This window comes from Dermacentor albipictus, chromosome 5, assembly GCF_038994185.2.
Source record: "Dermacentor albipictus isolate Rhodes 1998 colony chromosome 5, USDA_Dalb.pri_finalv2, whole genome shotgun sequence".
Lineage (NCBI taxonomy): Eukaryota > Metazoa > Arthropoda > Arachnida > Ixodida > Ixodidae > Dermacentor > Dermacentor albipictus.
In genome coordinates, this window is record NC_091825.1 from 14,183,772 (window position 1) to 14,198,461 (window position 14,690).

At 46.7% G+C, this 14,690-nt stretch overlaps 1 protein-coding gene across 13 annotated transcripts in view; it reads right to left on the reverse strand.

Moving 5' to 3' along the window:
• Positions 1 to 14,690, reverse strand: part of Tmem43 (Transmembrane protein 43) — a 210,947-nt gene that overhangs the window by 48,328 nt on the left and 147,929 nt on the right. For 12 of the 13 annotated variants that reach the window (XR_011514400.1, XR_011514401.1, XM_070538296.1 and 9 more), the window contains 2 exons: positions 5,689 to 5,755; positions 2,856 to 2,926 (listed from right to left, as the gene is read on the reverse strand). The exons of the other annotated variant lie outside the window; for it this stretch is intronic. Coding sequence is in view for 10 of the 12 variants with exons in the window: in XM_070538296.1 (XP_070394397.1) it covers positions 2,856 to 2,926; positions 5,689 to 5,755 (138 nt within the window). In the remaining 2 variants the exon portion in view is untranslated. The remainder of the gene's footprint in view (positions 1 to 2,855; positions 2,927 to 5,688; positions 5,756 to 14,690) is intronic. 13 annotated transcript variants of the gene reach the window in all.

A 14,690-nucleotide genomic window follows, 5' to 3' on the forward strand; every position in this document is an offset into this window, starting at 1 on the left:
GGCGCCATTACTCGAGAAAAGAGGAGGAAGAACAAACAGGGCTCGCGCTGTGAATCTAACCGGTGAGCGCTGCAACCGCTGTTGTAAATAGAACCTATAAATTGTTGCTCGGCTTACTGACTCGTCCTTCGCGTAACATTGTGGTGGAGGTGGAACGTTCCCCATCCTCACCATGGAGCTCTGAAGCGGCCGCACCGTCGTCTTCTCAGCCATGGCTTCCTAAGGAAGCACCCCGTCGCCACCTACACCTGCAGCGCCTACCACAACGTACGTTACGGTTCCTAGTCTCCGTGATCCTGGGACAATCTCCGCCCAAAATGACATTGACGTCGATGACTGGCTCAGCATGTATGAGTGTGTTAGCCAAAGCCACCACTGGGACCCTACCATCATGCTTGCCAATGTGATCTTTTATCTGGACGGGACACTGCGTGTCTGGTTTCGCACCCATGAGGACGAGCTCTCCAGCTGGGAGATTTTCAAAGAGAGGCTTCGCGACCTATTTGGCAACTTGTCAGGTTGCCAACAGGCTGCGCGAAAAGAGCTTGCCACCCAGGTCCAGTCGTCGACTGAATCGTATGTCTTCCACATACAGGAAGTGCTCGTGCTTTGCCAGAAAGTCGACGAGCACATGACCGAAGTTGACAAGATGGGCCATATCCTAAAAGGCATTGCGGAAGACACCTTCAATTTGCTAGTCTATAACAATGTTTCTACCGTCGATGCCATCGTCAAAGAATGCCGCCACTTCGAGGTAGCCAAAAGCCGCCGCGTCGTTCCACACTTTTCCCGGCTCCCAAACACCCCTGCCACGTCCTCTTGCTCCGCCCTTACCGCCACACGACCATTTCAAGAGAACGCCACCCGTATCGTTCGCCATGAGATTGAAGCGGCGAATCTGACCCCCCTTCATCCATGACCCCCTTAAGGTACCTTTGACCAAGCGGCCCCAACTATTTCCGTTATACAAGCAGTTGTGTGGCAAGAAATTGCGAACCTTAGCCTCCCTACCACCTGCTCTGTCTCCCGACCTGATTTGGCACCCATTCCCATGTACACAACCTGTAATGACCAGTATTTCGCTCTCAGACCACACAATCCTGCCGAAATGGCGAACCCCAGACGACAAACCATTCTGCTTCCGCTGCCACCGCGTTGGTCATGTATCCTGCCACTGCCGCGCCACCTGGATACTGCCGTACTGGCACTCATTCCCTGCTCCTCACCCATACGCCGACACTCGCTGTTATTCACCTCGCCGTCTGTGCCCTACTTCTGATGCCCCTGACAGCCGCTCCTCCGTGCGATCACTGTCGCCTCAACGCCGTCGCTCCCCGTCATCCCAGCCTCGCTGATTTTCCTCGCCAAACCGACAGACGAAAAATTAGGTCATGCAGCTCTTGGAGGTAGTGCTGCATCATGTTCGTCCTGTACAAATCCTCCGTTGACGCTCCTCACCAATACGAACCTAATTGAAGTAGACATAGATGGTTTTCCGTTGACAGCATTAATTGATACTGGAGCCCAAGTGTCTATTATGAGCACTAACCTATGCCGTCGCCTCAAAAAAGTTCTTATACCTGCCATCACTCGAGCCGTACGCGTTGTCAACGGTGCCACTGTTGCCGTCAGGGGTATGTGCATTGCTCACATAGGAATTGCTGACCGCCAAGTGCCAGTCCTGTTCACTGTGCTGACCAGTTGCCCTCATGACCTAATCTTTGGGCTCGACTTTCTGATGACGCATTCTGCCCTCATCGACTGTGCCACTGGTACGCTGTGCCTAGAGCTTCCTCTTCTTGCAGGCGTTCACCCCGACAACCGAACACCCTCTGCACTACAGCGTTTGTTCGCTTAAAGCCCTAACCTTTGCCGAATTGGCCTCAATGGCAACTGTGCCTGACGGCGACTATGTCATCGCACCTATTCGTGATGTCCTTCTGGCGCGCGACATCTATGTGCCACACTCCGTCGTAACCCTTGCCACTAATAGAAGGTGCCTCCCCGTTATCAATTTTGGCTTGACGAAGCAAGTGTTACCTGAAGGCATAGCGGTGGCCACGCTCCGGTCAGTGACAGACGACCACGTCACTGCCTTTGCAACCAACGCGTCTACAGATCCTCCTGATTACCCACAGGATGCTTTGAACCTCGACAGCCCATTACGTCCCACGGTCGCTCCGGACCTCGCACCTGACCAAGCAGCAGCCCTGTATCGCCTTTTGCTTTCCTACCGCAACATGTCTGACACTGACAATCGACCACTTGGTCAGATGTCCCTTGTTAAGCATTGGATAAACACCGGTGATGCTGTTCCCATTCACCGCCGACCGTACCGCATGTGCTCATGACCTCCACTAACTTCAAGCGCCATGGAAGCGAGACGGTGCATGCACAGCGACTCAAACCCTACTATGATCCAGTCGTCCTCTCCACCCCTTGAGCTGCCAGGATGGTGCTTGCTTCTCCGGGAGGAAGTTGTAGTGAAGAAGACAGGCACGTTATCAACGCCTCGCTCAAGGATAGAGCTCGCACTCCTGGTGCCCAACGCTTCACCAATAGACCTGCCTTTTTATCCTTCTGGCTTTGTAATTAAACCACGTTACAACACAAACGTGTAAACACTTACACAAGTTGATGAAAAACATCACTGCTGTATTTAGGATTCAGTTCTTTCTATTTAAACTGGAAGAAACCAGAAAAAGTACTCTGCTGCAATGCCGATATCACCGACACCCCGAATGGGGCTGCAGCTTCTCTGCTATGCACAGAGGAGCAATATCTTGCTGACATGTTTACAAGCATGTGATGCAAACAGTCAGATGGGTTTAAAAAAAAATGAAACTGGAACGCACTGTCCGAGAGCTGTAGCTGGCCGAGGTAGACTTCAGACAGCACAAAGTCCATACTAGGAACAGGGAACCTCCTGGAGTGCCACATGAAAAGGAAAGAAGAGATCTGAGTTCCTACCCATGCATTGTGTGAGGCAGGCAAGTGCTCAGATGGTAAGTTCATCTTACATCCCACATTCTTGAAGCAAGGCCCTAATACTAGACAGATGACAACACTCCAGTCTACCTGTATTTTGAGTATCTCGCCTTGTTTAGTTAAAAGGTTAAAAGATTGTAGCATGCACAACCCCCCAGTGCATCCCTGTTAGCTTGGCATGAGCACTGCTATTAGCCCCGAGAACGAACTACAGGGGCGCTGCGAGCGCCGCTCGCGTGACGTCAGGGCAAGGACTGGCGCCTGTCGTCTGCTACAGTTCGGGCGGTGTCCGGGCGCATTCTGCGGTGTCTTCGTTTGCTCGCCCTCGTTCTCTCTGCTTGTGTACTTATGGCGGTCGTCTCAAATATATTTTTACGACGTCTTCATTCGCGAAAGTTTATTCAAAGAGCTTATTTCTTAAACGACAATGCAGCTCTCGAAGGCAACGCTACAGTACGAGCCAGCCGAAGGAGCGCAGACCAGCTCATTGCGGGCTTTTCAATCGACAACCGCAAACATATAGAAAATAAGAATCCAGTTATGATACCATACCTGCCGCGGTGCAACGAGTATGTCACAGACGCTGGCTATATATGACTTCTACAACAGTTATAATCCGCTAAAACTGGTTTGTTCACGACGAGTAGTTCATGGTGCAATATCGAATTTTTGCCTTTCTTCAGAGGAACGCTCGGCAGTAACACGAGGACTTAACTAATACTGCAGTTAGGTTCTACAAACACAACTTGCTTCTTTGACTGCTTCTTAAAATTAGGCGCTTCTTCACGTGTTTATTTCAAGCGGCGGTAATTTGAAGTAAAGCTGATGAAGGCTTACGTCTATTTACAGAATACAAAATGGAATGTACCAATATATATTCCCTTTTCTGTGCTACACGTTCAACTCACTTGAGAAATTTACTGGTGCTTGTTCCTTGAGGAATATACATGACGAATTTGTTTGGCGAACTGACACAGGCTGCTCGGCCCAAATTTTTTAGAGAAATTTGCCTTTTGGGCCGTATGGCTGCAGCCAGAAAGAAGTCGAAGCGTCAATCATTGACATATTGAAGATATAACTCCCCTGTGAAGGGTCAAAAATCAAGTGAATATATATTTAAGTCTTGTGGTGTTTTCTTTATGAATGTTTGCGATTGGATTGGAGCAAACTTTATTTTGCCTGCAGTTGGGTGAGGTCCTCTTTGATGTACCGACCAAGCGAATAGTTTTCCGTTTGCATAATTAAACAACGCTGGATCGAGACATGGTGAGACAGAAAGTGCTTGAATTTTCCTTTTCTGGGCAATCTAAGCTGCGCTGTAGTAGCTCGAGAATATTTTAGCCATTCCAATTGGAGCTGTAAAAAAATGCTTTATGGTCTCAATTCGAAATTGTAGTGAACTGATGGGTTTCACGAACAAAGCGTGCCTCGCCATACTGACAGTCGCTTGCTACCGTTTCGTGCTACCGTTGCGTGATGGGTGTGCCATATTGTCGATAAAGGCTACTGAGCGCCACTATGAAACATTTCATCGCTTGCAATTGATTGGCTCTCGATCTTAACAACGAAACTTTTCTCTCAGGTGATTGCTACTATGGTATTTGTGAATTAACTATGTAAATACTCTACGTGACACGCCGTCGTGTTAGCAGCCATGAGCGTTTCGTTTTTGGAGGCCTGTTTCAGAGAGGGGTGAAACTAGCAGCAAACTTTTTCATAAAAAATGGGCGCCTAACTCTTTCTTTTACGCATTAATAAATGGCCATATTTGGCTAGAACAACTCACCAGAGTAATAGGAATCACGATGACAGCTTCGCTGGGCAATGTCTTTCTAACACGGATAACATCCTGACGCCAATTACCAAGAAGTTTCTTTCATGTAAAATGCAATGTCTCTCATAGCTAAATACTAACGGAATGGTAAGTGTTTAGCCAAGCATCGTACACAACTTCGCGTATTGAATTTCCAGACATTCTTCTTAAGCAAAATTTATGGACAGAGACGGCGCATATATGCATTGTAAAACCAGTTGCCCCGTTCAACGCTACATAGCTTGCGATAGCCAAGCCCGAACTTTTATTGACTCACATGCTTTAGGAGAAGGAACTGTGGTTCAGGCATGGCAGCAGAAAGAAGCCGACATACCCTTCAATAAGTGCGGCTCGAGCCACCCATACCCCAAGCATACACGAAGGAAACGAGCGCGCGCGGCCGCCGAGCGAGACGGAGCGAGCGGCGTCCTGGCCGTGACGTCACACGTGAGAGGGCGCCACTCCTAATTCTCGCCGCTAATACCCCAATTAGTGGAGTTTAACGTCCTCGTCCAAGGCAGAGGCACCACAGCAGATTAACGAGTGCTCGAAGTGTTGTTGCCATATGAATGCAGCCACTATAAATGAAATCACAACACCATGCTCACTAGCAAAACAGGACACTGCGTTATGCACATTTTAGGGCAAGCTTTTCTGGTTGTGAGCCCTGCCGAAATTTGCTGTCGCTGGGCATGCAGCTCGTGTGTTTTGGCCAGCTTCCACACGCTTTGTTTTGCAAAGACATCAAGTCTACGCTGGGCTTCCTTTAAGTGAACTCAAAGAAGGGACACGGAAGTAGGGAAAGTTGGCCGAGACAGTTTGCCTTGCCTGCATCCCGTCTTGCATAATGCTGCATGCTCAATCAAGCAAAGTTACTCAACACTCACATGGGATTAACACAGGACACCTTTGTCAAGGATGTACAGTCCACAAGTTCAGATCTCCAGTCAAGCTCTGAAAAAAAAACACCAGGTTGCAATATGTCTACGGCAATATTTTAGACAACATGCAGCATCATGTTTCTTTGCTAAATAATATAACCTGCACATGGCAAACCAGGAAGAGCACAATGTTGAACAAGGCACTCAACATAAAGAAGAATGGCTGCAGCACTGATCTAGCATCAGTGGTTTGATGAAATAGTCAGAATGATATTGGCTCTGAAAATCCATGTGATTCCATCTATTGAAAAACACTGGAACATTTGCGGAGAACTTTTACTGCAGTCAAGGCAGTTCATGTTTCCCATGGTTGGAAAGAAAACCTCGAATTCATTGCTGGAGGAGAAAAAATTGGCAGTTTTACCCAAAAGGGTGAAGCATCAGCAGCAATATCAAGGTCTAGCATTGTGCTTGAGCTATTCGTACCGTGCTCTAACGACAGTCAGGGGCAACATGATGCAGCATGTGAGGCAACGGCTACACAGCACAGACAGCGTGTTTAGACAGCTACCAGGCATCTCAAAACACTGCCAGCAGTCAGTGCACAATGAAAGGATTAGCTTGACTGTCCATTCCACTTGGTATGCGCACAGCTGTTTGACAAAGGTTGAATGCTACCTAAGTTAAAAGTAATGCCCACAACGCACCACCCGCAGCAGGGAATGACGGTGCGTTAGGACTATTGCCTACTAAAAGTGCGCAGTACGTTACCAAAGGCACTACACACCATGCACTGTAAGACAGATAAGTGAAGATGCTTATCGCAAAAGGTTTGGTGGCGACAGCTGTGAATGCGGCGGAAATTTGGTGGTGCCGGAATAAGAAACTGTGCGCCGTAGCTTTCACGCGAGACGGGTGGATATATACTGTTCTCGATTGTGCACGCCTCACTCCTTTTCTTGTTCACATGGGATCTGCTGGCCGGAAAGCGTATACGGTTGCAGTCTGCAGCAGGGAAGGGCAGCGCGCTTTGGTTATTGTCTATTAAAAGCATGCGCTACGCTTCCGATCACACCACATGCTCTAAAACGGGTATGCGAAGATGCCTATTACAATAGGATTGGCGGTGATAGCTGTGAATGCCTCGTGCAACGACCCCGGAGAGGATTTGCTGGTACCGAAATGAGAAACTGACTGTGCACCGGCGTTTCATCGCAGTTTGGTGACATACTGAACATTGGTGCCGAAAATTTGTGTTTTCTGGGAACGTATGAATAGGTAACAATGAGCGCAAATGGGTCATTTTTGTGTTCTCTATTGCGAACGTTGGCGTCAGGAAAACGTACGTAACGCGAACGTATCAATGATGTTCTACTGTGTAAGCATCTATGATGTTTGCCTCAATGCAAACAAGGTGGTCTACTGTTGACCTACCTTCCCTAAAACCACATTGAAGGGGGTCAATTATACGGTTGCTTTCCTAGAAATCGATTAGATGGCAGTTTACTATTTTTTCATACAACTTGCACATACAGCTTGTTAGTTCTAATGGCCTATAACTGCTGCCTAACGCGGGGGCCTTACCTCGTTTAATTGGGGTAACAATTGCTTCCTTCCATGAGGAGATGAAATATGTCCAGATACCCACATGGTAATGTAAAGAGACAAAAGTGTGTTTAATGTTTCTGAGTGCAGGATCTTGATCACTTCATATATGATGTGGTCACCATATGGTGCTGAGTTGCTGCAAATTCTGAGAGATGCCTTGAGTTCAGCGGGGCTAAACGGACTGTTGTAAGGCTCATCTGTAGTGCACTTTCGTCCAAGGCACTCTCGCTCCTTGAACTTTCAGAAAGTTGGCGCATAGTGTGGTGTACTAGCAACACTTTGAAAATGCTCACTCGGGAAATCTGCCTGATCTTTCATGCTATAGCCTTGAGTGTTTACTAAGTGAAACAGTTGTGTTTCCCTGCCTTTTTTTCCCCCTGTTCCACACCTTACTCTCATCCTTGTCAGAATTGATCCCAATGGGCACTGAAACTCCATTGGACGTCCGGATAAGATCCCAAGCTACAAGTCCAAGAGCAGTCTTTCTGGGGACATCCAGTGGATATAATTATTGGACTAATTTTTAACATCCACTTCTTATCCTCCTGCGCATGTCCTTAGGTCATTCGCGCCGGACATTTTGCCAATGTACCGTGCTGGACTTTGTTCGATTTTTAGTGACCAACTGCTCCCTTGCTGAGCTTTTCTGCTTTGCAAATGCCAATTGTAGAGCCGGCCTCGAGTTCATTCAAGCTATGTGAACCACATCTAGCTTTGTTCAATATAGACATCAACATTTATCAGCGAAGTATCAACCAGTCCTCAAAAATGCAACATAAAATAGACCAAATTCGATGCAATTCGTGGTGCATATGTAGTATATATACTACATACGCACCTTTCCTAACTGTCTTGCTTAGCATGTCGACGTGTTCTTCTGCTCGGTAATCTTGCCTGCTTGAAGTTAATGACATTCTTCGCAAATGGAGAGTCGCGAAGCTGGCCCTTCTGCGCCTCTTTACATTCGTCATTCGACCAAGGTATACAATGCTTATTGGTAAGTCCATTAGTTTGTTTTATGCATTTTTCTGCAGCGCCAATAATAAAACCTGTCAAATACGCCACAGAATTATCTATATTAAAAGAAACCAAGTCATCCCACTGGTACATACGTAATCTTTTGAAACAGTTCCCAGTTCAGTGCGTTGGTTTTCCACTGGGGAAACTGTGGAGGGCAACAGGGTTGTTTTGTCAAATTTAAAGCAATACGGAAGTCATCACTTGCGTAAGCGTTTCTTAGGACCATTCAGTCAAGGTATGGCATTAGGGTTGGAGAGGCTATAGTTATGTCTACTGAAGAATATGACTTATGTGTGGCACTATAGAAGTAGGGTTCTTTTTATTCAGCAGAACTGCGCCAGAACATAAAAGGAAGTCTTCTACAGTACACCCTCTTGCATCGCAGCGCAAGTCCCCCCACAGCATATTACAGACATGCACATCACCTGTAAAAATGAATAGCTCAAGGAGCTAATTAACAAGTGTTTCAAGTTTCCTAAGTTGCAAACGATGTTTGGGTGGTACGTACAGTGAACAGACTGTCACCAGCTTGTCAAAAAGTTGCCTTAACAGGGTGTCTATCAAGTTGAAATTTCCTAATTCTCCGATATTTCCAGGTTTTCCTTGAGCGCCCTTGCAAAATTTCCTGAATGATACAGAACTTTATGTTTATGTCATGGATATGTTGTCTTTATGTTTATAGATACAGAACTTTAGTTTTATGTCAAGACGGGCTGACACCATGTCACCTGATGCTGTCACTCCCTAGTAAGTATGTTAAAAAATAAAAAAATGAAAACTACTTAATCCAGTTTGAATGGTCACGAGTAGTGTTTATCTTATTCAAAATGAAAGCAGAAGCGAGGGGTTAGTAAAATACGCAACGAAAAAACATTGTTACATAAAACAACATGAGGCGTGACTATTTAGAGTGTATTTACAACGAAGTACAGAGCAGCAACCAAGATGGTAGACAGCCTGCAGCCTTCTTCGTCATCTGCTCCAAGCAGAATGTCTCTCTCGAAATGCGTTGGTTTCGTAACACTACTCCTGGCATTACATTACACATTACCCTAGCAGCTCCTTACTGATCGCAGCCGCACCTTCTTGCCGCAAGTAGTTGAAGGCCTACTTCACTCCTGCTCTGCCGAGCACAAGCTTGCCACCGCCTACCACCTGCAGACAAACGGACTGATGGAGCGGCTCAATCGCATGTTGACAGAAATGGTGTCTATGTACATTTTTGACGACCACAGTGATTGGGACACCATGTTACCCTGCATGACCTTCGCCTATAATTTGTCCCGTCATGACATTTCCGGCTATTCACCCTTTTACCTTCTGTTCGGCCACCACCCTTCTTTGCCCTTTGACACACTGCTTCCTTCCTCGAGAAACACTCCCACTGAATATGCTCAAGACGTCTTCGCCCAGGCTCGCATGGCGCGCCAGATTGCTGGCGCCCGGCTCACTGAGTTTCAGGCTGCACAGAAGATCTGGTACGACAGCCGACGTCAGGACATTCGACTTTCTCCTAGCTCCGTTGTCCTCCTATGGACATGTGTCAACTTGTGTGAAAAGCTGCTGCCATGCTACACAGGGCCCTACATGATATTGCGTCAGCTTGGCGATGTGAACTATGAGATCGCTCCGATGGACTCATGTCCCCACAGGCGTTGTGCATGTATACCGGCTGAAGCCTTACATTGCCGCGACTTTACTTCCCATATAGTTAGTACTGAGACGGTGCCTTTACAGGTCGGGGTTATATTATGGCACAATCAGGAGTGGCAGCAGTCAGAAGACGACAATTTGACATGTAGAGGTGGAATCGGTCTCGGCAGCCATCTTGTTTATGCATTGTTGTCTCTCTTGTAAATATTGTAAATACATCTTTATATGTGACTTCTCCAACATAACATATATATATATATATATATATATATATTGTGAGACAAGGTTTAAACAACCAGACTCTTCTTTATTCTCCCAAGTGAGAGCCCCACCACCAGGCCCCAAAATGGTGATGATGAGTATGTACAGATAAGAACATGAAGCGTATGAATAATGATCACACTAATTTCTCTGCATGCGCAAGCGGCCAGCCAGGCCGCAACTTAGCCAGGAGGGAAACACCAAACGAATCGTTCGAGACGCGAAATGTGAACAATCTCAGAACCACGATAACGATGGTCTGAAGAAACGTCTACGGGAGTAATGCGATAGTTCACGGGGGATGTTTGTTGATTAATGATGTAAGGTCCAAGGAAGCGGGATTCAAACTTCTTACACGAACTGGGTGTGCGAATGGGTGTCCAAAGGAGCATTTCCCCTCCAGGATGAAAGGAGACGTTGCGACGAGAGATGTCATAACGTTGTTTGCGATCTAGCTGACTGACTTCAGTGTTGAAGCGAGCACGTTGACGGCACTCCTCAAGTCTCGAGATGAACTGTTCGGGTATACTGGCGGGGGTGTTAGTTGAGGCATTGAAGACAGTGGCCTCGATGGTGAATGTCGGCGAATGGCCGTAAACTAGGTAGAAAGGTAAGTACCCCATAGTTCGTTGGATAGCGGTGTTGTGAGCAAACATCACAAAATGTAAGAGTTTGTCCAAGTTGTCGTGGTTTGGCCCGATATGCATTGATATCATATCTGTTAATGTGCGATGAAATCGCTCTGTTAAAAGGGGGGACGCGGCTTTCACGTCGCGAAAAATGGCCCAAAAAATCGAATTTTTGGATTTCACATTTTCAATTTCTATTCCTCTTTTTCTATCTGATTCCGAAATATCATCACTATAAACCACGTAGAAGTGCTCTAAAGAATTTGTTTGATCAGCCAGGGTGGGGAAAAATTTCGCAGAAATAAAGAAAAAACTGCATTTTTCAAGCCACAATATCTCCGGAATGGTGCAACCGAGCACTGCCATTTTGGTCTCGTTGGATAGCGCATTTGTTCGTCTTCAAATATGCCGCTTTATCTACCTCCTCCATACAGAAACAAGCATACAAAAATCCATAGAGCTTCTAAATAAATACCCTAGAGGGAAATGTGGTGCTAGTGTCTACGGGGGCTCTCACGAACGTTGCCTCAACCTACATGGGAATGATGGGAAGTACACGCTTCAGATTGACTTCGATCTTTAGACTAGTGGCACTTGCTTGCAGCGCAGTAACGAAGCTATACTCAAAGATTATTCTGTAAAATCTAATAAACTTTGTTACATAAACTTTGTATGACGTTGAGATTGAAGCACGGTTTACTATGCTCTATCAACAGGGCACACCAGGGTATGCATTCTTGTGCGAGACTAATTATTTATTTATTTTTACAACAGCAATAACAATCGTGCATACACTTATATAAAAATACTCAAGTATTTATGGAAATAAAAATGTTGTATTGTGAGAAAGTGTTGAGCCCCTGAGAGGAATGCTACAACAGCTGTCTGCTACGACACCTGCTCGCTGCAAACGCGAGATTTTTCTCGCAGACGACAGGCACTTCTGAACTCTTCACTCTTTCAAAAGGCTGCGTCAGCTCTCACGATTGCTGAACGTCTAGTACTTTTAAGCACATCTGCTAAAGTGCTAGCTAGGACGTTTGTGGCCTCCTACGAGTATGCTTTGTTATATTTTATATTGACGTACTGCTTCCGAAGCATTATGGCGTGGGTTTGCACCTACCCATTTTGCGACACTAGACTACAGCCAGGAAGCAGCAACCTTTCCTACCACAAGCAAGTTTGTGTTCTAAAAGTGCTCAAAACACGCATTTAAATGAGCACATAAATGAGCAATGCATAATGAAGCCCTCAATAAAATTTGATTGTCAAGCCACTAGAAGTACAACTGTCTATGTCTTGTATTAGTAGTACCTTCTTTTTCCTATTCTGAAGTTTTACAAAGCACGTAACGCTACAGTGCCAACCTAACGCTTTGAACAATTAAACCAAGATCCAAACGGTCAAAACATGTTCTGTCAACGCTTACGATGCCGTCACTTTCTCGTCAGCGCTTTGACACTACAAAGCGACACGAACATCGTCCCAGCCGCTGGCCCAGCACGCTATCATCACTTTGAGCAACATAACACAGGCAGAAAGCTTTGCATTACACTGTCCCACTGCAGGTTATAGCAATTGCTCTTGAAGTGAAACCAAAACTGCCAAAAAAATACTCGTAGACTAGTTCGCCAGTCAACAGAATTCCAATCCATAGCCTGTACTTCCCATCATTCCCATGATGGTTGAACAATCGCAGTGCCAGATTTTCCTCTAGTTATACCAATATGAAACTCTATGTAAAAAGCGAATGATTGAAGGTTGTGCCGGAGTCTGGGATTGGCTGCGCCCGCCACGTGACTCCAGCGCAGTTCGCCATTGGTTTGGTGCTTGCGTCGTCTCCTCGGCTCCTCGCACCTCGCGAGTCTGGACTGGAAGTCTCCCCTCGCCGTAATCTCGATGTTTCAAAACAAGCTCTGCGCAGACGTGGCAGTAGCGTGGTCGATCCTTATGTTTGTGGATGTCTCAGACCCGCTGCTAAGCATACCGAACATCAGCAACGCGGACATTGCGACCAAGATTCGCGCGCGGAATCCGGACACACGGCTAAGCCTTTCGGCGCTTGGTGTTTCGGAATTTGTGACTAAGCACATCGCGCGCACAATCTTCCGACCCGCCGCTAAGCATTTCGCGCATAGGAGTCTCCAACTCGGCAATCAAGCACATCGCGCGCCGACATCTCATACTCTCGCCAAAGCATTTTGTACATCGGCGCCCCCGACTGCGTGACTACGTACATTGAGCGTCGACTCCTCAAGCCCGCGTCTAGGCATTCCGCACGTCGGCACCTCGAACTGTGCGACTAAGCACATCAAGTGTCGACTCCTCGAGCCCGCGACTACGTAGTTATTTCGCGCATCGGCACCTCAGACTGCACAACTAAGCACATCGAATGTCGACTCCTCAAGCCCGCGGCTACTAATTTTGTGTGTCGGCACCTCGGACTGCGCAACTAAGCACATCAAGTATCGACTCCTCGAGCCCGCGACTAGGCATTTCGCGCATCGGTACCTTTGACTGAGCGGCTTGGTACTTCGCACATCGACACCTCGATCTGTGCAAGTCAAAGGGCAGAGACCCAAAAAGTCACCTGTAAGCAAAGACAGCAAAAACTACAATCCTGGTGCATTTTGTGAGATGTGAACTGCTCCAGGAACTTTAAATTATGGGGTTTTACGTGCCAAAACCACTTTCTGATTATGAGGCACGCCGTAGTGGGGGACTCCGGAAATTTCGACCACCTGGGGTTCTTTAACGTGCACCTAAATCTAAGTACACGGGTGTTTTCGCATTTAGCCCCCATCGAAATGCGGCCGCCGTGGCCGGGATTCGATCCCGCGACCTCGTGCTCAGCAGCCTAACACCATAGCCACTGAGCAACCACGGCGGGTGCTCCAAGAACTTTGAGAGAGGTTTTCTCAAAAATGTATTTTGGGCATTCTACATTGTCTGTGGAAAGGGTAGCATTAGAATGCCTGATCCAATTTTGATCTTGTTTGTTTTTATGTCTTCCCTGAAGTGTGCTTGAGGGTATGACAGCCTTCAATATCTTGCTGAGGGCTTAAGTTTTTTTTCTGCATGCTAATTTGTGAATGACAAGTTCTGGTACAATTAATAAATGTGAACATGATGTTCTGTATAAAAATAATAAAGCAGTGAGTTAAAAAATTTTTGGAACTGTTATACCCTGTAGTGCTCTTTTGGCCAAAGATTAACACTACTGGCAGCTCCCTGGCATGTTTCGTTACAGTGCCAGGTTTTCCACAAGCAGAATACATGTAACATTTTGTAACTTGAGAACTAGTTAAGGTATCGTAATGAAACTGCATATTTCTTTATTTCAGATACTTTTGAGTGTGGCTGCCAAATTTCGTTGCTCTAGGTCAAAGAACAAGAAGGTTAGCTCTGATCCCCACCTCCCCCATTTGTTTGGGAGTGATATGCGGATGTCGTCTTATGAGCTGGGCCACAAGCTCCGAGTACTTCTTCGATCATTGTTGACATGAAATTCTTGCTGCGGTCACTTAACAGTACACGAGGTGCACCATGACACAGCACAATGGCATCCATAAAGCAGGTGGCAACGCCTGAGGCCAAACTAGAGCGTAGAGGAGCGGTCTTTGCATAACGTGTGAGCTCATCAACAGCTGCCACGATCCATCGATGACCTACCAGCGTTATGGGCAGACGGCCGACTAGGTCTATCCCAACGATGGCAAAGGGTGTCTCGGGAAATGGGGTGGGCTGTGAAAGGCCAGCAGGAGGCAAAGTTGGTTGCTTCAGCTGTTGACACTGGACGCAAGAAACGACATACTTGGCCACAAAGGTAGACATGCC